General features: G+C 37.1%; 1 protein-coding gene across 1 annotated transcript in view; it reads left to right on the top strand.

The window, feature by feature from the left end:
• Nucleotides 1-23,337, top strand: part of LOC104279939 (protein piccolo-like) — a gene marked incomplete at both ends in the record, with an annotated part of 195,140 nt that extends 171,803 nt beyond the window's left edge. Inside the window, 3 exon segments of the mRNA XM_009877407.1 lie at nucleotides 7,658-9,866; nucleotides 14,951-15,087; nucleotides 23,256-23,337. Coding sequence (XP_009875709.1) covers nucleotides 7,658-9,866; nucleotides 14,951-15,087; nucleotides 23,256-23,337 — 2,428 coding nt within the window.
• Nucleotides 23,338-24,691: the final 1,354 nt, after the last annotated feature.

Below are 24,691 nucleotides of genomic sequence, written 5' to 3'. Positions count from 1 at the left end.
AGAACATGTTACTGAGGTTCAGATCTGTGTCATTAGCTCATTAAATCTAAAACCAGGCTGTGCTGGAGACAGGGCACATCATGTACAAATAATATTTGTATCGTAACCTAGCACAGGCATCGAATGGTCTACCCACTTCATAGACCTATTGATAACCTTCTGCAGGTCAGACCAAGAAGTTCTATCTGCAGTTCTGTACTTAGGTAAAATGCCTCTTAGACTCTCAGTCAAAAAATAGCAGGGGAAAAAAGAAGTGATGATTAGGAAACACTAATGATGCTATAGTGTAATATAGTATGTTATAGTACACAGTCACCATGAATTTAGACTTTGTTTCAATTTTGCTAAGCCCCTACCTCATAACAATTCTAGCTTTGCCAGTAGTGTTTTGCCAGATAGTGAATCTTTCTCTTGTCCAACTTGCTGTTATGCAGCACAGAGTTCCATTTACCTCATCCTCTCTTTTGTCAATTATTTCATAGTCTTTTAGATTATCAAAGCAGAACATGCTTTAGAAACCTCCTCTTCAGAAGCTTTCATGAGTCATAGGGAAGATGTTGTCTAGGTAAATCTACTCTTTTTTTTAAACAAAAATTGGACTATCTTCTTAAAATTCACAAGTAATTTACAAATAGGTCAGATTTTATTTCAGAGATAAAAGTATATATTCTAAATTCTTTATCAAATTCAGGCTTTGGTCCTGGACTAGGGCTACATTGCTACAGAACTCAGAGTGCTAACTGGAGTTAGTACTGAAAACATGTTGTTTTAGCATTGTTAAAACAGTATTTTCTTTCTGGTTTTAATATACTCATACATAAATAAAATGCTTAAGAATATTTGACATATTTTAGCACAAAGCATATAATGGCAGACATTTAGTAAGCATCAGTAAGTATTATCTACCTAACAGCTATATATTTCCTGCAGTATTTTCCAGCTGTTTACAGCAAAGTATGAAAGCTTTTTTTGTGATTCAGAAAAGAAATACTGGTCATGTCCTTCTGTTTTGAGGACAGAGTTTTCCCCTTGTATTTTCCTTTCCTCCTTCCTGTTCCTTTTCCCTATTTTTCCATTTATTTTTGTCTCTTTCAGAGATTGGATAGTGGGAAAAATATTGAGCCCATTTGGCATAGAGATTTAAATTAAGCAACAGTGCTCAACTCTCAATTCTGTTAGCTTGACAGATGCCCATTGTTTGGATCGATCTGCCAGATATTTTTTCACTATTGTAAAGTAACCTAGATACATGTAAATCTATATGCACTTAATGTAATGGACAGCAGATCTCTATATAAGTTTGTATTCCAGAACACTTTGCAAAGATGAGTTATATGATTACAAAAATAAATAACAAAGAATAGCAGAGGCAAAAAGAAATGGAAAACAAAAAATAAAATATTTGTTTTCAGGTGAGTTTTGTAGATAATGTTAATGTATGAGGTAGCCAGAAATATTTCACTTTTGTATAAGGGAAAATTTACAAGCAGGATTTAATTATATTAGTGAGAATGGCTAGAGGCTGCTGTGTCTTCAGTGAGCAGAAAAAGCAGACAGTACAGATATTGTTCGTATATATAGTCTGAGGAAATGAAAACATAAACTTTTGAATAATATTTATGTCTAAAATCAGTTAAATGCACACACCTGAAGTGTTGTTCCTTATACGATATTTAAAGTCAAAGTTTCAAAACATTGGATTTCATCCTTCTCACAAACTGATTTTCCACTGATTTAAACCACTGTACCTCATTTTAACCAGTATAAATTGAGGAGGGAATTGGCCTGTTGCCCTTATAGGTAAAAGTTGTCAGTCTTGTTCCAAATGAATCACAAATCAGTTAGTTTGAGTAAAACTACCTCTTCTGTGCAGAAGATTCATAACTATTAGGCCTACTCACATAAAGTCAATGAAATGTAGGTTTAGATTCCTTTGAAAATCACTGCGTAGGGGCTACATCTGTCTATAGTATGCGTATCAAATTTCCATTGAATTTCTTTCTCCCCCCGAGATCAAAAGAAGCATATGGCCTTTTATGTGTTTAAATGAGGAAATAAGTTGGTATCTCATGTCATGACAGCTGTTAGGAAGTGCACTGTTCCCCTCACATTTGAAGTGAAAATGGCAATTTCAGATAATTTCATGGAGAAAATGAAAGGAGTGAGAGAATGGAAAGTACAGAAGTGCTCATCTGAGGAATGAGTGACTCTGATTGACACAAATGAAATCAGAAAAACTCTTAAAAATGCTTATTGTTTTAGAATAGACTATTTTTAAAGAAAAAATGTATTGGTTTTAACAGAAGAGAAATTTATCTTTACAGAGCCTCCAAAGGACTGAAAAAAGCCCAACCAAAACCAGCACCGCACCACGAGAAAACCAGACTGAGTGGCATCTCAGTGCTGCTGTGTGGTGGTTTAGAAACTGCAAGGGTTTTCTGCCTGACTGCTCAGTCCCCAGAGCAAGAAAAGAAAAAGACAAGTTTTACATTAGAGGAAAACTCTAGTATAGTATCCATGAAGAAGGGTGTTTCCATCCCATACGCAAGGCCAAATGGAGCTCATCAAACTCATCTTCCACTCCCCTTCCCAGCAATGGCTCACAAACCAAGGCAGTACAGGCTGGCTGACAAGGTTTTACTGATGGTTAGAATTGGTTCAGAGCACGTATTTCTCCATTCTCAGCATTGCTGATGAGACCAGCTGTTATATATACGTATTTTCATGTTTTCCTTATCATGCACAATTCAACTGCTTCCCTTTACCTGTTGGCTTCGGAGGTGGAACCACTCTGTGGTTCTTGATGCCATAAAAATTGCTCAGTATTCTTGCTCTAGTGTTTATTACCAAGGGTTAACAAAACTGGTCCCCTCTGGTCAGTGATTACTGCGTAATAGATATTAAATCGAGAAGGGTCCACAAAAACTTACAGGAGAAACTGTATCTTGGCACAGGACAATCTGTAAATCATTGTCCCATATCTCTATCTGCATCCTACAAGAAGATGCAGTTAATAATTCCATTCATACATGAAGTAATCTAATATTAGTGTACTATGTTATCATATATTGAAAATCAATTTCATTTGCAAGCACTTTTAAAGATACTGTTAAATTACCAAAAAGGTCTGTAATGATTGATAACTGTTTTTTATAAGACTCTTTGAAGTGAATTAAATGTTTAAAATAATGATTTGCCAAAATTTCTGGATTTAATTGATGCATTTTTAACAATGAAGAACACACACTGTAATACCGAGTAACATATACAACCCTTTATAAGTAGAACAGCTTCACTACAATTGCAATTTTTACTGTGCTTTTTGGGGGGTTGAAGGAACTGCATTTGGGAAGGTTTTGATACATGAAAAATCCCAGATGTGAAAGCTGGAACAGAGAGAGCTATAGCAGAGGCTTCACCTTCTACCCTATTGCTGCCTTAGTAACTTGCATTGGTCACCAGCTACAGACAAAAAAAATTAGTTGCATTGTTATTCTGGGAAACGGAATAACGTGCTTCAGATATGACCCACTTTACCTTTGCTTTTTCTTAGCATCACAGACTGCAGGTGGTCTGACATCACTGTCTGTTACATATGCAGCCTAGTGGTGGCAAACTCTAATAAGGATGCTCTAATTCTTTTTTGCATATGCATATGTGTATACATATTGAATGCATTATTTGCAGGATTTGTCTCTACTTATACCAATATATATGTATAAATATGGGTCTATTTTGTTAGCTCTAAAGAGAAGAGATGCTTAAGTTTGTATTGTGATCACAGAAAATGTTAAAAAGACAATGAATAATGAAGTTTCTATATTTGCTACTATAATGCAAATATGCAAGAATTATATCAGTATGCCCAAGTCTGGAAAGCTCATTTTTTTCGGCAAATGAAGCTAATACCCAAGCATGGCTAGGTGAAAAGAGAGGGGAGGATGCAAGAGCAGCACCAAGTCATGAACAAATTCAGTTGAGAAGAGGAGGAGAAAGATTGAGTAAGTAGAATTAAATACTCTCATTAGAGGTAGAAATTCATCACGGATCTCCTGAGCCATTCAGTCTCCCAAAGTAAACTATCTCTTTAAAAGAGATAAAAGCAGTTTTTCCTGGTATTTGACTGCTGCTTGTGGTGGATTAGAGTCTTGCTGGCCTTATCAGCAATGCCATCAGATTAATTGGAGGAGACAAAAATAGATAGAAAAAAAAGTGTTTTCACAAAGATTCACAGTAGAAGGGTCATATCAAAGGAATTATTCCAAAGTCACCACACAATTTAACAGGGTTCACAAGCCTTTGTCCAGGCGACCTCTAAAAATTAAAACTCAGAAGCTAAAGTGCATCAAGACTAATCTGTATTGGCAAGGCAGAAAAGAAAGGTTTCCTTAAATCTGTTTGCACGCAACCTTCAGCTCAGTGTTTTAAGTTCCTCACTGTGATGGTATCATTATCTTGTCATTGAACTGCAAGACTGAGGAGTGCATTCTTCTCCTTTCCTTATTATCAAAATGTTGTTAAGCTTAAAAATTGGTGGGGGAGGGGGAAGATTGTTTCTTCCTCAGTTCTTGAATCTGTAACATTGGGGAGGACGTATCTGTAGCTTTATCTCAAGCAGAAGCTTTGAACTTGTTTTAGCAAGGTCAGCTTTGCCTCAGAAGAAGATTTGATTACTATTGTGTCCATCCTGAAGGAACACCTTGGACTAGTGTGAAATTCTCTCCATACACAAGGATTGGCAATAAAATAATGAGGCTTATAAGGTGTCTTGTTCAAAAAAAAAAAGCAGAAAAATTTAATTCTATTTCTTGAGATTTACAGTCAGCATTTTGAGTAATTATTTGTTAAACACAAAATGATTTTTTAAAATTAGTGACGGTAGTAGTAGATATCTAGAAGTAAATGTGTCAGAATGAAGAAGACAGAAAATGTGATAGAACGTGTTAGAAAAATTCAAGGCTTATTCAGTCAGAGTGCTTGCTAAGATCACCTGTCTCACATCTTACCTCTAACTTAACCTTTAACCAGTAATTGTAAGGCCTAAGAATACTTGTCTGTATTTGATAGGTTTATTTGACTCCAGAGTAGTCTCCTTAAGGTTTCTGTCCCATCTTTCCCTTGGATACTTTGAATCTAAAAAAAGCATAACATTATAGATGTGTTCCAGCGACAAAAAATCTAAGGGTAGGAATAGACAGCACAGTTACTCCTTTCCACACCCAGTTCTTTGTGATAAAGAGATTATAATTCAGTGAACATCAGACCTAGTTTATCTTTCTTCTTACTAGTTAACAAATTTGAAGGAAATGCAAGAACTACATTTAACAAGTGCTCTAAAGTTATCTGACAAAATACTGCAGTTGAATTTCCCTTCAATCTACTAACATAGCTCCCAGGTAGAATGCTAACGTAAATGATGATGGGAATATTCAGGAAGAATAAAAAACCCCACGCATATTATCACAGTACTGAAATATTTTTTTTTGTATTATCATTAAAATATAATATAAAAATAATTTACTTGACTTTATGAGAATAGTAACTGAGTTGTAGTTTATCAATACTTTTTCAAAAGCAAGTGGTACATATTCCTGCAGTGTCTATTAGCCTGAGTTTATATGTGGACATAGATATAAGAACAATATATGGATTTTTTTTTTTTAATAAAATGCATTGTAAGCTGATGCTAGGATTTATTCATCAGTAACTTAACTGTCATCTGAAAATAATAGTATTATAGACCTTTTAATGAGTGTGTTATTAATAGCTCTTCCCCAATACCAGTGGCCATCTGTGACTGCTTCACCATCTGTGATTGCTGTTTCAGTTTGGGAGGGGGAAATAACAGTGGTATTGCACTGAATTCACAATATAAATTAATAGCCAACTAGATCTACTGTAGTTGGTTAATTTGTCTTTGATTATAAGTACACACTGAGCAAGAGAGAATCAGTTTCTTTCATTTGTTGGCACAACATGAGCTTGGGAAATAGCCACAGGAAGCTGAAAACAAAATTAAATTGCATTTATTGAAATGTGAAACATGCAAAAGCTGATGGAATTTAGATGAAGAGATGAAAAGAGTTCAAATGGCACTTGAAAAGGTAGTGAATGTTACTTTAAAAAACTGTGAAAAATGATATGCTGATTACTGTGATTTGCTAAGGCTAGTGAGCAGGAAAGCAGCAAAAGAAGGTTGACAACACTTTAAAAAAAACTTTTACAAATTGTTGATGACATATTAGAATAAACAGGTAAAGTAGTGATTTATAAACTCCTATTTAAAATAATGTTGTTGGTGTCTTACCTGACTGAAGTAGCATTTATTTCAGAAGAAATTCCATTTTTAGTTAATAACAGTTAATGCTTGCTAAAGTGCTGTTCTTTCCTGCAGAGGCAGAAGAGTTAAATTGGTTAATGGTCTTTTTACTTCCCTTACTAATCTGTGCCACTGTTTCCATATTTCACTACTAACACAGCTTCATTCTGTAATGGCTGAGGTGATTATTTTTAGAATATGTGTATAGATCAATCCTTTTTCTTTTATTAAGGCAAAATTTGTAAGATGCTACTGGAGAGAAGGGATGCAGTTTCAAAGTCTTGCAAGTTGCACTTCTTAATCTATCTGCATTGGATAGGAGCCTAAATTTACTTCAAAATTAACAAGAACTTTTGAAAAACTCTGGTAATTTGGGGTGCAGTACAGATTGCATTTAACCAGTTGCATTGTCTGCTTTCCTGGTTGAGACAGAGAGATGGGCACCTCCAAAATATGAGTCATCAGCCTAAGGTAGACACTGCTCCTAGATCAGGCTGAATCACCCTTCTACAATTACCTGTGGGAAAGTCTGCACATCTGGACTGAACAGGATTCCTATATTTTTTATACTGCTTAACTTTTTTTAAGTTTAGTAGTTTTGGAACTGGAACAAATTTTATTTAAGAAAGTCTTCAAAGAAATGAAGAAAGCGCATACCAATTTGGTAAAGCACTAGAAAATTTCCTGAAAATTTATGTAGCAGGAGAGGGAGGCAAAAATTACAAGATTGTCCAAGAAGTATATCTTGTTCCAGATGTGTTGACGCCAGAAAGTCCTACCTTGGTGTCTGAATTTCAGTACAAGTGATAGCTGCTTAGTGTACACTCAATGTCTGGCTCAGAGACTTCTATTTGACCATACATATTATACGTAATGTATGAATATATATATGTATGTTTATGATTTTACATATTTTTTCTCTTAAATGTTTTATACAGGGAAGCTGTTTAGGTCTGTATATATACCCTTCTCACACACACATGCACTGTATATGTTTATGTATAAGCATAAGGAAACGAAAAAAAACCTTTTAAATTACAGTCAATTGAGTTTCGAGAATCTAAAGTAGCTTTTTCAAACTTAGACTTAACAAAGTCCTAGTGACTGTGACCCTTAATTTTCATGAGATTGCTTATCATCCTGACCTTTAGCAGACTGACCCCACGTTTTTCATGCTGTTTTCTGCTGCCTGTTTAGAGATACCGCAATCTTTCCTCTCCATTAGAGAAAGTGTGTGGTTAAGATACAAAGCCATACCATGAAAAAAATTTAAGTGACTTGTGATTAATTTGCAATACATTCCAGAATAGTGATTCCATCTCGTTTCTTCTATTGCAGACAAAAGCTTCTTCAAGCATAACTCCATCAGGCACTCAAAAGAAGGTGAAGAGGACTCTGCCCAACCCACCTCCAGAGGAAGCAACAGCAGGAACTCAGTCGCCATATACTTCCGTGGGATCAGTTTCACGCAGAAGGATTTGTAGGACCACTACTATGGCCAGAGCCAAAATTCTTCAGGATATAGACAGGGAATTGGATCTGGTGGAACGTGAATCAGCCAAGCTTAGGAAGAAGCAAGCAGAGCTAGATGAGGAGGAAAAAGAAATAGATGCCAAGCTGAGATACCTGGAAATGGGCATTAATAGGAGGAAAGAAGCCTTACTAAAAGAAAGAGAAAAGAGAGAGCGTGCCTATCTCCAAGGAGTAGCAGAAGAACGTGATTATATGTCAGACAGTGAAGTTAATAATACCAGGTCAACCAGAATAGAAACTCAGCATGGCTTGGAAAGACCACGCACTGCACCCCAGACAGAATTTAACCAGTTTATGCCACCACAAACCCAGCCAGAAACACAGTTTGCCCCTGCTACAAGCCCATATGCTCAGTATCAGTATTCATCTCCTGCCCTGCCAACTCAAGCACCAACTCAGTTCACACAGCAATCACATTACCAACAACAGCAGCCGTTGTATCACCAGCAGGTTTCTCCCTATCAGACCCAGACAGCTTTCCAAACAGGAGCTACTATGTCCTTTACTCCACAGGCTCAAGCTCCACCATCTCAACAGCCGTCATATCAACTCCCATCACAGATGATGGTGATACAGCCAAAGCCAAGACAAACCACATTATATTTGGAGCCTAAGATAACAACAAACTATGATGTAATTCGCAATCAGCCTCTCATGATAGCACCAGTTTCAACTGACAATAATTACGCAGTTTCCCAGCTGGGCAGTAAATACTCTACCTTGGACTTAAGGATAGGACTAGATGAGAGAAATAGCATAGCAAGCAGCCCTATATCAAGCATATCTGCAGACTCGTTCTATGCAGATATAGACCATCATCATACACCTCGAAACTATGTGCTGATTGATGATATAGGAGAACTTACTAAAGGAACAGGAGCACTTGGTTCCAGTTTTAGCCTCCATGAGAAAGATCTGACCAAAACAGATCGACTGCTTCGCACACCTGAGGCCAGGAGAGCACAAGAAGTGTCAGACTTCCTAGCACCACTGCAGACTTCTTCTAGATTACATTCCTATGTTAAAGCTGATGAAGACCCAATGGAGGACCCTTATGAGCTCAAACTTCTGAAACACCAGATAAAACAAGAGTTCCGTAGAGGTGCAGAAAGTCTTGATCATCTGGCTGGCCTGTCACAGTATTACCATGCGGAGGGCAGCTACAGGCATTTTCCGAAATCTGAGAAATATAGCATAGGTAGGCTTACTCTTGAGAAACAGGCTGCTAAGCAGCTCCCAGCAGCCCTCCTTTACCAGAAGCAGTCAAAACACAAGAAAGCTTTGATAGACCCCAAATTAACAAAGTTTTCACCCATCCAGGAAAGCAGAGACCTTGAGCCTGATTATTCAAGCTATATGACTTCTAGCACTTCAACACTTGGGGGAATTACTACTAGGGCAAGGCTTCTTCAGGATGATATCACTTTTGGCCTTAGAAAAAACATCACTGACCAACAGAAATACATGGGGCCACCACTGACTTCATCCATTGGAGCAGGCCTTGGGACTGCACTAGGTCCAACAATGAGATCCACATTACAAGATGAAGCAGAAAAGTCTTATAGCAGTGGTAGTAGATCTAGGCCCTCATCTAGACCCTCCTCAGTTTATGGGCTTGATTTGTCATTGAAAAGGGATTCCTCCAGTTCTTCTTTAAGACTGAAAGCCCAAGAAGCTGAACCCTTAGATGTTTCCTTTAGCCATGCAGCACCTTCTGGAAGAACTAAACCCACCAGTTTACCTATTAGCCAAAGCAGGGGAAGGATCCCTATAGTAGCGCAGAACTCAGAGGAAGAGAGCCCCTTAAGTCCCGTTGGCCAGCCAATGGGAATGGCAAGAGCAGCAGCTGGACCCTTGCCACCAATATCCGCAGATACCAGGGACCAGTTTGGATCGAGCCATTCCTTACCTGAGGTCCAGCAACATATGAGGGAGGAATCACGGACTCGAGGCTATGATCGAGATATAGCCTTCATCATGGATGACTTCCAGCATGCCATGTCAGACAGTGAAGGTAAATTAGGCCTCAGACTGGTATCTTACTATCACAACACAAATCCTCATTTCTATGCATGTGTCTAATTTTTGTTATACTTCAAGGACTTGTTATTTTTTTCCATTCCTTGGTGCATCTTCTGTGTATCTACATTTTTGGGATTTGTTTGGTTTGGTTTGGTATTTTTTTATTTTACTCTAACAGCAATTTCTGAATGGTGTTAAGCTACTTTAGCATGCTCACTATATTGTTGATTTGCTTTCCTTTTGGTTTGCTTGTGCATTTTCCTTTTCACTTGTTGATGTCTACTTTTCTAAAGATACTGTATAGAATATTCCATGTACAATACAGACCTTACCATCAGTCTTTATGTGGAGCCTTCTCTGGTGACTGTGAATCATTGAACTTATTGCAGTAGTTCTTGTTGGGATTTGGAAATAATCTCCCAAATCTCTAAAAATCTCTAGTAATTTTATTTGCATGAAATTTCATTATAGAATTCAAGAACTGGTAATTCCATCTCCAGATGCACCACTTTAAGTCTGTGTTTATATAGAAATAGTATGTTCATTAAGTACATATTGTATGTTAGAACCATATAGAGCTTAACATGATAGCAGAATAACATTCCACCTATGGTTTGTTGAAAGCATCCTGTCATGTGGACTTCTTGTGCGTTCAGAATTGTGATGATGTAAGATAATTTGTCATTTGGATGGTGCAAGACAATCTCATCCTTCAATAAACTTACATAAAGTATTTTACTTCTATTGGTGGATTATGCAGCGTAGCTGGTTTTGTATGCACCTCATACAATATGTCTGCCAAATAAGCACAAGAGTTTATCTCAGGTTCAGGAAAGGAACCTTTCGGATGTATTATAAATGGTGCAATTAAAAATGTTTCTTCTGAATAAGTTCAGCAGTATGTTAAAGATATTGAGTACTAAACAATTGCAAATTGTGTACCAATTTTGTTTGAATCAGTTCAGACTTAATATATTCTAAATTGTTTAAAAATCATAGACAGTTTGAAAGAAAATGAAATTAATATGTTCAAAATTGTATGCGCTCCCTTAACTTTTTCTTATGTGTATTTACTGCACAATAAAAGAGACTTTGCATGCGCTATATTGTCTGTAAATGGCAATGATTGTCTCAAAAGACACATTTGCATGATTATGAAATAGTATGGTTTATTTTTCAGGTTTATATGAACCTCAGTGTTCCTTATTGCATTACTGGTTTTTTGCTTACGTTAAATCTTTCATAAGCATTAGAAAATTGAATTTATTTGCCTCTCTGATACTACAGTAAATTGAAGTGTTCTGTTCTCTAAGTATCTTTTTATGTTTTTAGATATGTACAATGCCCTCATGAAGTCTGTGTTTCAGGATAGGTTCAGGGTCATAAGTATTTTTTATTGTTATTGGAAGTTTAAGTGTTTTCAGTGTTTTTAAATTCTTGGCACACAGAGCCCTATAAAAGGCAGTTGAGAGGAACTCCCCAAGTTGCAACTCATATCATTCATCTAAAATAAGTAGATACTATCTTGTCTCAACTTGACTTTTGACTTTAAGGATCATTCTAGGGTCACATTGTAAAAGGCAAACTAAGGAGTACCAAGCTGGACTAAAATAAGCCTGTTTGATCCTATTCTATCTCATATAAACAGGTAGTATGGAATTGTATTTCTGCAGTACAGTGCATTATTTTTGTTACATATTTGTACAAGACATACAAGTTACATTTTAGGTTGAACATATGCTGGTTTAAATTAGTTTCTGATTAGTTATAATATTTTAGAAGTATTCTATCACAACTTCCTTATAGATTGATATATCCCTGAATACCAAGGCTTCCCTTTCAGCAGTATTTTTCTAATTTCTGTCAAGCTTTTGTTTCTTCACAAATAGCTTGGGTTTTGCACCTTTTTATGTAAAGTCATAGAGTGGTAGAATCATAGAATCATTTAGGTTGGTGAAGACCTCTAAGATCGCTGAGTCCAACCATTGTCATAGTACTGCCAAGTCTACCACTAAATCATGTCCCCAAGACCCACATCTACATGACTTTTAAATACTTTCAAGGATGGTGACTCAACCACTTCTTGGGAAATCAAAACACTTTATGACATTATTTTCAAACATGCTGCCTAACAGCAAGTAGCTGCAATTGAAAATAGTTCACATAATTTGGATGTAAGATAAATGCTCCAAAGAGAACAGCCATTCTGGTATGTTGCATCCAGGCTTTTTTCTTCTTTTTTTTTTAAAAAAACCCAACTGTTGCATGGTTTTGATGCAATTTAATTATTAGAAATCAGTCTTAAGCATTATCTTAGGGTGCTAGAGCTTGAATTTTCATCTTTAGAGACTTTTAAAAATGAATATAAGTCAAGTTACTATTTTTTTTCTTCAGTTTAGACTGAGAATGTGCTTGACTTTCTGTTCATTTTTAAGTCACATTTCCTAACAAATTCCGGAACAAAATACGAACAGGACTCCTGTTTCTCAGTAACTACACTACACACTGTAACAAATCTTAAACCCATGCTTCAGCCCATAAATAATACCTACACTAGAATTCAAAACTTTGAGAAGGTTAAAAAGATGGCTCTAGTGACAAAAAAGCACAACGTCCAGAGGTTCCCATTGAAAATAAGTAGCATTTTGAGCTTTTGAGACAACTTGCATTTTCTCAGGGTTCTGAGAACCACAAAAGCTCTGATTCACCAAATAGTTCTTTCTTAACCTCACAGCTGCTGCAGTTTTCACAAACTATAAAGTATCTTGAAGATACAAATTTTGAAGGATGCTGAAGTGGGTACTCAAATTTATGCATTTAAATAGTCCCTGCTGGTCACCTGGGAAGATATAAAATGCATCTTTTCTCACCTAAAGGATTTTTTTTCTTTTATACACTTATTTGTTAATTCTGCTGTAGAGTTCAGAAGTTTGAAATTGAGATATGAAGACATCAAGACATCAACACAGCTGACCTCTTGTAATTTTTCATCTATGGTTTTGAGAGTGATCACTATTAGTTCTCTTACCAGGTCTTTTGGACTCCACAACCTGGAGTTCAATCTCGCCTTGTTAAAATGCGTGCAGTTAACCTTATTGTCTCCAGCAAGAGAATTTTACAGGTGGAACCATCTGGCTGCGTATTAATAGTCTTAGAAAAAATGTAAGACTGTCAGTGATTCATCTTGGCTATTCTCAGATTTCCAGCAAAAGCAAATCCCAACTGATCAAGCCAAAACCAATTGTGTGTGTATGTACATGAATGTGGCGTGTGTGCGTCTATATACACATACATACATAGCTTCTTAAATTTCATAGAAAATACATGCATTCATCACAGTTTGATAAAGAAGTAAGCTAGTCTGAACTGCAGTATGGGGTTCTGGCTTTTCAAAAGAAGATGCTGGCTTTTCAAAAGAGGAAGTCCAGCAAAAGGTATTTCACCTGAGACAGAAGGAAAAAAAAAATTTAAAAAATCATTCTACTGCTCAGCTAAGGACATGAATTATGCTAGTCAGAATTAGTATCTGGGATCAGAAAAATGCATTAGGTTCTTCATGTAAGCCTCAGCAAGAAATTCTGTCAGAATGAGTTACAAACCAGCCAGCTACATGCAGGCACTAGTAAATTCATATATGCCCATCTAAATAATATTTTCAAACCATTTCATGTTAGATTAAATTTGTGCACAGTTAGGAAGGAGGAGACTGCATAATATCTAGAACAAGATTAAGAATTGCCCAAAGACTTAATGTAATATAGGATGTTGTTTTTACCATATACAAAAAACTATTTTTCAGAAATCATGCATATACATTATTTCCCTTTTTGGAGACATTTAATAAAAATAGTAATAAAAACCCACAACTTTTTTTTCTCTCATTTAACTTTTTTCCAATTCTTTGTTAAACCAACAAGATTATGTTTACATTAACAACTAAATAGAGAAGATTATGCACACTACCATTTTTCATTTTAAGTTCTTTTCTGTGTCATGGAACAATTACATTCACTCTTGTTACTATAGCAACAACTGACCTTACTTAACATTTGTAATTTCTCTTGGTTTTGCTGGAACAAATATTGTCATTCCTTGAATCCCAAATTTAGCTTGCTTATTAAAGCATAAAATTCAAACTTTCATTACACTCCAATTAGGAGCACCTGGTTTTAGTTTACACCAATGGGCAACCTAGATGAAAAATCTGTGTGTTGTATCGTGGAAATGTTATTAAACAAGTACAAGCTGAATCTTATCCCAGTGGAGTGAAGCCTGTGGCAGTTGACCCAATAATCAGTAGGAATAAATGTGTGAATTTGCAAAAGTGATTTCAGTGAAATGATGTTATTCAATCCCAAAAGGATGACTAACACAAAAGATTCTATGCAGGTTTAAAGCTGTTGTAAATATAAGAACATTAGTCTTACAGAATTACAATAGAAAGAATATTCTGGGTATTTCCACTCACAAATGCTCATACTGCAAAATCGAGGGATGGAATTCAAAATGAGAACACTTGCAATATTTCTGCTTAGAATTACAAAAGAGTATAGACTGCTTTGTATCTTCTTTGATTTAGGACGATACTGATTGCATAAAGGAGTCTCGATCTTATAAGTAGTTCTAGGCTATTTCCAAAATGCTTTGAACAATATTCAGTTCATAAGTTTGGAAATCAATGGACGTTGGGTTTGGAGGGTTGGGTTTTTTGGTTTTGGTTTCGTTTTGTTTCCTTAGCCTATTGCAAAGTAACTGATTTTTTCATCAAGCATTTTAGAAATCTGTGAAATCTGCAGTGTATTTCTGAGCTGCCAGATGGAAAGAAACGGCTATAACACTCGGCAGTGGGTTTCTTCTGATATTTAGTATCCATAGTTTTGACATAAACAGAATCTTTTCACTTTTCACTTACAGCTGAATTATGCCTGAGTTCAATGTCTCAAGTCTCGCCTCTAACTTTGCTTTAGCTGCATGGCCAATTAGTAACCACTATGCATGTTTGCTATGCACAATGCACATTATTGCCCTTTACCCAGCATTGGATCAGAACATTTGACCTGTCCTTGGTTTTCAAAGCCTATCATCTCCGTCGTGAGGAAACAGATTGGTTTGACAAGCCCAGGGAGTCTCGCTTGGAGAATGGACATGTCCTCGACAGAAGGCTGCCAGAGAAGTTGTCCCACTCTCGACCACTAAGTCAACACCAAGATCAAGTAAGCTATCAAGTAAGCTGTGCCTTTAGTTTTATAAATATTTGACTATTTAATCATACTGTGTGATAGTGTAGGGACTGCAGGATTAACCAAGTTTCAGCTACATTCAGCTGAAGTGCTTTTGAACCTATATTTGTCATCAGTACTTGATGATGAAATTAGAGTAACATTCGTTGGCAATTCAGTATTAATTCTGCAGATTGTCTTTTGATTTTTGAAACATATCTGAAAGGAGTTAGTCTGCTAACCAGAACTATCAATACATTAAATATGGCCATTTAAAAACAAATATAAATGAAGAAAACAGTCCCATTTTTGCCTCATCAACTGTATGACATCCAAATTCTACTCCCTTTTTTTTTGTAGTTTAAGGAAAAGAGTTGCTTTGTCCTGTTGACACTTATTCCCACTTTTAGTGGGTCAGCCTAATCCCAACAGTCTGTGATCAATTACTGAATAAAACAGCAAGACTTTATCAATGGAATAATTAGACTGTTTCATTTATTATAGTGAGAAAGAAAAATACCATATTCTGCTTTTCAAGCTTGCGGACTTTGAAATCCAGTTCACCTTAGTCAAACATCTCATATCATCTTTGTATCAATTAAGTTTGTGTATTTCAAATCTTTAAGGGCTTCACTTGATTTATTATTTTTACTGAATGATTGATTGACCAATATTATACTCGGTTTTCCATGAAACACAGTGGATACAATAGAAAGTGTTGCATCATCCCTTTGTGGTACTTAATGGTTTATATTGTTCATGTTAATTCCTCAGATAACATGCAAACAGGAATATTCTATTGTCATGCAGCCTTTGAAACTTTGTTTTACTGGAGAGCATTTTCACTGAAATTTGCAATAGACTGTAGGTTTTATGAAGTAAGGTTGTAGATTTTATGAAGTAGGCATTCAAATATCTTGCAATACAAGCTGTCATTTATTTTTATTTTTCCCTCTTCTCCTATCTCTAGTTTAGCATGTATTGAGATTTACACAGCCTAGGTTGTATGGAGCCTAGACATTTCTTGTTGAGAAAGAGAGTTTTACAAGATACAGGTCTTACAGGTATCTATGCAAATAACACACTCTATGAACCTAGTTTATTGCAGGGTAAAAGATATTTTTTTTTAGAGTCTTCACAGTTCTTAATAGCACTGGCAGTAGATTAAAAAGCTGTCTGTCTGAGCACTTTAATCCTCATGAAAAACATACATTATTCTGAGCATACATAATTGTATTTGACCACTACAGTGTCATCAGGTAAAATCAAAAATTTGCCTTGAAAATCAGGTTTATCCAAAAGTGTTACTGTTATTCTGAGCTCTGTGATAAGGACGCGGTCGCTAGGGTCTATTTAACTTTTACAACTCCAGAGCTTTTTTCCTGGGAAACAGTTTCAAGGCAAGTTACTAATCATGAAGGTGCAATCTTTGGTTTTTACTCTCATTTAAACAGTACTAAACTAGGACAGATTGAAAGACTTTAATCAATTTTTTTTTTCAGGAGGAAGGTTAAGGGGCCTGAGAGTTCTTGTTTGCCTGGATTATTTCCAGAAGAAAAATACTTTTTCTTTTTTCCTCACTGAAGCTGTTGTGATATCCCTATGTTTACAAGAAAATAAAGATGCCACATTTGAAATCTTGCCAAAGGAATTTAAGGTTTTGTAAAATCTGTGATGGAAGTTGGAGAGTGAACATGTTCTAAATGGTTCTGTGTGGTAGAAGTAAAGCCTCTGCAAAAGAAAAGTGATGTGGAAGGAGAACGTTTACAAAAGTTCCATCCCAACTGTTCATATGTTTTCATCCAAGTTAGCTACTGTCATTCACCCACTGGTATAAAATAGTATCAGTGTGTCTACAGAAAGGAGAAATGCCAGTTCTCAACAATACTACATCATTTACATTGTCAAAATGTTACTCGGAGCTTGTGTATGCTGAATAACTTCTTTGAACATTTATTTGAGATAACTTAAAAAAATATCTTCAGACACATCTGGAAATTAAATAATTTTAAGACATGAAAAGGGTTAGAGCCATTTCAAAGAGTTTTATTAGCCTACGTTGAATTCTGAATGTAAACCACTTCGCAACAGATGCACATAAATCAGCATTAACATCTCTATTTTTTAGCATTCATTTTATATTTTAAAGCTATCAAGAAAATAAAACCATTTTCAAGGTTGAATGTGCTGAGGCAAATACTCCCTAAAAGCTTTTTCTGCCCTGTCTCTTCTGTAACAAACAAGTCACTGAATTCATCGTCCCACATTGTCTGTCCCCTGTATCCACAACTCAGTTCTGCACAGAGAGCTATCGTGTCCAAGCCCAATTTATTTTGCCAAAGATGGCAAATCATTCTTTAACCCAACCATCTGAACAGGTGCTTGCTTTGTTGCAGAGGCTTTCCTGAAATCGGTTAGGACAGTTTCATAGCTAGTATTGTAAATAAGCTGTTGCAACTCCTTCAGTATCCCATGCTGAGCACAAACCAGCCTCAAAACGAAGTATTTGCACTAATCTGCTCGTAATGTATCCATCAGTGTTTCCAAATAAACTTATAGGCTGTAAATTCATCATTTGTATTTTCTCCTTTGTAAAAAATGTGAATATTTCACTGACCACTACACGGTTTCTATTCCAGAAGATTCTGTTTCACATGTGTGAAACATCTATTTCATTTACTAGGTGAAATCACAACTGCTTGATTACATCCCGCAAAGCTTGTACAATTAAAGGTAATAAATAAAGCACAGCTCTATGCTTTTGAAGCAATAATGCAGCAGCATGACAAACCTGAACTCATAGGTTTCCATGGATTTCTTATAACCTAGTGGATTAAGCTCACATACTGTATTATTAATATTAAAATATATTTGTTTCTATAGCAACTTCTGTGGTGCTACATAGTATTCTTAAATCACATTAAACTGCAGTGCAGTTTAGCTATTGATAGCTATTTCTTAGTAGAGTGATTCTGAACCCCTTACCTGAGGAGGCTAAACATGATTTAAACCACATCAGTACATAATTACTGCAGATTTCTCATGGATTCCTGTTGACCTCAACAGTTTGCTTAGTCACTGGCACTTGACTACTTTAAATCTCCAGACATCAAGACTTATTTTTTGTGAAAGTTATTTGCATATGGTGAACTTAGCTGGCAGTTCCAAACAGGTTGGGAAGGAGCAGTGGGAGGAGGTGCCAGAGGAGTGAAAGATCATGACGAGGAACTTGGCAGTGAGAGTATATTAAAGGAGATAAGTAGCTTCTTAGTGAGAATTTTCAAATACAGAACTTCCAGTGATCATAGGTAGGTCTTTTTAAGCCTCAAATGAATAATCAAATCCCAAACTCAATACCAGTGTATTGTCATCAGTTTGCTTTGGCAACAGTTTTCTAATCACAGAAAGAAGGCAAGGTCTGTAGGGATGCAACCTTTTGAATGTTAATCCCCTATTTCTAAAGGCCCACAAAAAGGATATGCTTGTCTTGGTTCATGGGTCTGTACAATTCCCCTGAAATTTAAGTCATGCCTTTTTAGGGGCATTTAAATATTTAGATAATATGAAAAAATGGGTCCCAAGGCGTGCAGTGGGACAAAAATTACTCTTTGTGACAGAGATCCGGAAGGCTGCCTGCAAACTTTTGTTCCACATTTTTTAGGAAAATCCTGCTTAGTTTTGATTTTTTTTCCAACTAACAATGATATTTCATTTTAATTTGGAGTACATTGCTTTATCAGAAGCTTGGGGTGGAAGGCACTTTGTGATTTAGGTTATCTGGAAATGTGGTTCTCTGGAAATGCAAGAAACAGGACATTTCCAAATTTAGTGTAGTTGTTAAAATATCAACTCTAATGAATGTGTCGTTAGCTACTGTAATTCAAAATGGAATTTAGCAAGCAGTTTCTCATTCTTTAGTCACCCAGAAAAGTTCTCACTGCATGCTGGAACGACTTATAAACCAAAATTCAGAGTTCTGTACTGACATAATTGCAGAAGCAAACATCACTCACTTTACAGTTCATTAATGAGCAGAACATTATATTTGTTAAGGTTTTCTTCAATACTTCTTTTGCAAAATATCTCCAGTGTCAGGAATCTATCAGCAGACGTAATTTTCCACCTTTAGGCTTTCTAGAGTACTTGGCATTCATGCTCTGCATGGAGGAGATGTTGCAGTTCAAGGGGGCAGAATCAAACTTAGCTGTGGAAATTTCTTAGTGCCAGCTTCCGTGTGCTTTGTGCCTTTGTACCTCATGCAAGTACCTGTAGTATTCAGAAATCAGGGTTGATACCATCTAACCTATCAACTTGAGGATCCACCATCCTGTTCCTGGATACCCAGCACAAGTAAAATTTCTCTTGAAGATTGTATTTGCTAAAGGACTACAGCTAGGCGTAGCTGCTGAGATTCACCATATCAGGCCCATTTAAAATCAGAAATTACTGTGGCTTTGATGAACTGGTATGAACACCGGTTAATATGTTATAGCTGTTGCTGTGGATGTTGTCCGGAATACTAAAATACACTTGATGCATTTTATTTCTTAAGCTTAAATACAGCACTGAAGAAATATATTCATCTTAATTGTTCTCTTTACCTTATAAAACTCCCCTATGTGCGGCTTCCATACAATTTCTTTATCAGGTAAAATGTATAAAGACAACAAAGGGTAAATAAAGTATTTAAACTGCTTGTCTCTAACAGTTAGAAAACCTCAGCACATTTGTTTGTCATTCAGTCAACTTTTTGGAGGGGCTTTGAGCTGACTCATAACATGAAACATGTGACCAGAGTTTAATTTCCTAGAGGAAATGCATTATAGTCCAGTTTTCATTAAACTCCCTGGGATGCAATCCCCAAGTTTCTGCTGAGTAATGTGCAGAAAAATGTGACCTGAGTCCCATGTCAGCTCAGAGACCACAGCGGGAGGCAAGATACCCTGGGGAGTCAAAATGTGTCTGTAATCAGAAGAGGAGGGCATTGCCGGGGCTGAACTGCAAGAATTATTGTTACTTGGGTCTTCTGAATGCTCCCAGAAAGGTGAGGAAAGGATCTTCATGGAAAGGACGTGTGACATGCTCCTGTGGGGTTTGTAGCACATGAGTGGGATCAAGTCACATTTTTGCCCTGTGACTTAAATCTGGACATGGAGACCTACACGTTCTCCATTCCCACGACCTCGCAGCAGAGGGACTGTCCCTTCTGCACACTGGCTCGGATTTACACCATCATGGTTGTGTGACTTGAGTAGGTTCCTTCTGTATATCCACTGAGGGAGTCGTCAGTCAGAAGGACACCTTGACATATGTTCAGGTGAAGAGAAATCACCTTTAGTGAAAGTTAGGTGTGAATGCTTGGAAACGCAAAATAATTTGTGTTCTACAAGTTTTCAAATATACCATTGGGGTTTTTTCCTGTTTATTCTGCCATTTCAGACAAATACTGTTGGAAGCTAAATGCCTAATGACATATTCAGTTTAAGTACTGATTCTCACTAACGATAAAAAATAATATACCACCCTGAATGCTAGTAAACTTTATTGCTTCTTGTTCATAACCGTATGAATCATCAAGGTCTATACTTTACAAAAAATTCTAGGGATTAAAATAATGAGGAAATAGTAGACTAAAGTAGAAGACAGTCTACATTTTCAGATATATTTAAAAAAAAATCATGTACCCTATAACACTGAATATTCTCAGATTATTATTTACTCAGAAAAGCAATCTTGCTATAGAATATTTTTTTAGAAAATGTGAGTTTATCAGCTGCAATGTTCTTCGGTTAAATTGCGTTGCTCCCATCAAAATGGATTCTAGCTAAGAAACTGTTCAAGTGTGTTCGTACTGCTTCTTTTTAATTGCATTATTTTGTATTCTTTTTTTTATGTAGCTATATTATTTCAGATTTTTCACAATTTTATGTAAGCTGCATGTGGCAAAGACATTTTTACTGCTCAATTACAATTGCTGAATTTCTGATAAAGTCATTAAAAACATAGCAACATCCCTATCCGTTTATAAATATGGAAGTCTTATGGCACTTTATATATTTTTTTGTAGCATTAGACCCTATGTTCTGGCAACATTCTGTAGTAAGCCCTAAGGTCTGCCTGATCTTAAGTTCTGATTTATTCTAGAGTACTTATGCACAGCCAAAACCAAGATATCCCTTTTGTCTGAGATTAATTGCAGTCAATACTACTGTGTTAGGGGAGGATTTCAGCCTTCTAGATGCGTCATCAACTGGATGAGAAACTGAATTACGACAAAAGATATATGAACTCTTCTGCTTGCTGTGGGATTGAGCTGAGCGAGTCCCTTGACTTCTCTTTTTCCTCTTCCAACACTTCTGTGTGCTATCCATTAACATCATAAACTCTCCAGGGTAGAAACTGGTTTGAAGTGCTTAGTTCAGGAGGACCTTAATCCCTTTAAATGCTACTTAAATATAAATAATAGTTATAAACTCTTGGCAGCAGGCTGCTAATATACTCAGACTGCTGCATATCCATGCTGATTAGTGTTGTCCCACTGAGAGCAGCTGTGCAGAGAAGGACTTGGGGGTGTTGGCGTATGAAGAACTGAACATAAGCCAGCAATGTACGCTCACAGCCCGAAAAGTCAATAAAAAAAATAAAAGCTTCATCCAAAGAAGCATGGCCAGCAGGTCAAGGAAGGTGATTGTCCCCTTCTACTCTGCTCTCCTGAGACCCCACCTGCAGTGCCGTGTTGAGTTCTGGGGTCCTCAGCACAGGAAAGACATGGACCTGTTGGAGCAGGACCCACAAAAATGGATCAGAGGGCTGGAACACCTTTCCTATGAGGAAGGGCTGAGAGTGTTGGGATTGTTCAGCTTGGAGAAGAGAAGGTGCTAGGGAGGCCTCATTGAGGCCTTTCACTTAAAGGGAGAGTACAGGGACTGTAGTGGTAGGATGAGGAGTAATGGTTTCAAACCAAGAGTAGATTTATATTAGATATTAGGAAAAATTCTTCTCTGTGAGGGCGATGAGAGACTGGAACAGGTTACCCAGAGAAGCTGCAGGAGCACCCTTCCTGGAAGTGATCAATGCCAGGTTGGACAGGGCTTTGAGCAACCTTGTCTAGTGGGAGGTGTCCCTTTGCATGGCAGGATGGTTGGACCTAGATAACCTTTAAGGTCCCTTCCAACCCAAACCATCCATGATTCTAAGACTGCCTCCTTGCATCTGCCTCCTGTGGGTCCCAGCCCATTGACACTCAGCCTGGAGGCATCGCAGGCAGTCATGCTTCCTCCTCGCAGTCTGGGTGCAGTGCTCAGGCTCAGCACCAACGTGACAAGAGAGGTGATGGGTTCTGCTTTGCTTCCAGAAGACCAAAACTGCAGGCAAAGAGGATGTGTGAGAGGTGTGAGCTGTGCTAACGTTGCACCCAACACCACTCTTTCTGCAAAGGCATTTTGGTGTGGGCTGATGGTGATTGTCCCTGGCAGGTGGGTTAGTCCCTGCTGCGTGGCCCCTGCGGTGCCTGTGTCGTGGAACAGCTGGAATCATCCCAGCTGGAAACCTGGCTCTTCAGTGCTTGTTGTTGAGATGCATTTCTTTCAGCTTTGACATTTTCTAGTATCAGCCCATGCAAATGTCGCACATTTTCGTCTAAAATGTAGTCCTAAAAGTTTTAGGTTGGGCCTTTCAAAAGGCTTTTGAAGTCTGATGATAAAAGGTGCATTGGAATGAGATTTTGCTGAAACTAAAGCTGTATCTCATGGATATTTACTCATTAAACCGGCATTTTGTTTAGACCTGTACGAACAGGATTGTGTATTAATGACAAGAATTACATTTAATATCATTCTTCTCTTGAACATTGCTTGGATGAAGGATTAATGTTAACAGAAGCTACAGAAGACAGTGACCACCTTCTAGTTATTAGGAGATAAAAATCAGAACTAAAGCAATATTCAAAATGGCTTTATGGAAGCAAATAGTCGTTCTCCTGAAGAAGGACTTTGTAGTCTGGCAAATGTCTTGAAGCTTGGCATAGTCTTCGAGTTAAGAAGTTGCAATATTTCCATAGATGAAATAAGTTTGTATGCTTGTTTCTGTTTTAACTGTCTAAATTTATTGATATAATTGAAATTGTTTTATCTTTTTATGACATGCATGTTTGTATTTCTCAGATAAATGGGAAGCCTCTGCAGTACATTTTCCCTCACACAAGGCTCAAACTACTGCGAGACCCAAAGGATCACACAGTTTCAGGTAAAAAACAACCACCCTCTACAAGAGATTATGATTAATTGGATTGGCATGAATCATGCAAAAGATTTGCAGTATTAAAAACAATTCCTGTGTCATATGCAGAAGGAAATCTAGTGGTCATTTTTAATCTTACTAGTTGCTTGTAACAGAAAGCAGCAAGGTGGAAAAAAGGTCACAACATCTCTTCAAGATAAAGACAAGCTATACAGACATTAAAAACAAGGAAAATTTGTTGTGTTATACATGTGAGCAGTCTGTTTTGCTGTTGCTTTTTGTATAACTGTACTCTCTGTATGAGAGTTTCTATATAATAGGCTTTTTTAGCTGTTCAATATGTAGAGAAGCAAGAACTTTATTCTTTCTGTACTGACATTATTCTACAGAGAGGAGTACTAGAAGCATGAGATGCAGATTTTTCTGTGGTATCTTCACAGAGAGACATTTATTACAGGACTTCTGATTTTTCTCTTTTCCCCAACACTAACACAAGTGTTCATGTAAGCCCACGTCTGCTGGCAAAGTGGTTGTAGATGTCAAAGGTTATGTTCATTCACCTCCACACTGTGAGGAGGAACGCGGAGTGATGTTTTCATGTGTCGAGTTATAAAAGGCTGCCAGGTAGAAGATCTAGCACAGGTAAGGTCTGTCTGTTTGAGCTCTTAGAATTGCACTCTTTCTCATATCCAATACTCATAAGGAATTCAAAGGGGGTTTTTATTGTTATGTTTGTCTTCCTTCAGAGGTACATGCTCTAAGCGGTTTTTGTCGTGAAACCATCAGACTTTCTTTTAACTCAAAGAATTCTAATAGTGTGTGTCAAACTCAGTTTCTGCAAAGAGGTAATTACCGACTGCCAGCTCTGGTGTTCCCTCGAGCATTCAGCAGAAAGTGGCACGAACTTACTTGAATTGCTAAATATTATTTTCACAGGGTTTCTGGCAGTAAAATCTTGATCACTTCCACCTCCAGCATCCACCTATTTAGGGTGTTAGATAAATGTCCTGTGTATATTGTGAGGAATTTTATTACTAGTCAGCCTAACACCCACTGGTGATTGCAGGATACAGAAAGACCCCTCCACCCACACAGCACAGCGTGAAGGAAGCCGTCAGGTCCACTGTCATGTCAGCCCCCACTGCCCCGAGCCCACAGCAGTGCTGTCATCCAGGCTGCTCTCTTACTCAGCAAATGAAATTACAGACACACAACTGCGTATAGTTCATAATTTAATGTTGCTCTTCTGTGTAGTTACTTGCCCTCGTGCAATGTGAAATGCTTATTACAAATTCTCTACCAGCTCTTATGGTGCCAACCACAGCAACATACTGTGCATTGGGGTAAATGTCTTGCAAGT

The sequence above is a fragment of the Apaloderma vittatum genome, unplaced genomic scaffold (assembly GCF_000703405.1).
Source record: "Apaloderma vittatum isolate BGI_N311 unplaced genomic scaffold, ASM70340v1 scaffold12309, whole genome shotgun sequence".
In the NCBI taxonomy this organism is placed as follows: domain Eukaryota; kingdom Metazoa; phylum Chordata; class Aves; order Trogoniformes; family Trogonidae; genus Apaloderma; species Apaloderma vittatum.
Note: the sequence above shows the minus strand (reverse complement) of the source record. Positions and strands in the feature narration are given on the sequence as shown.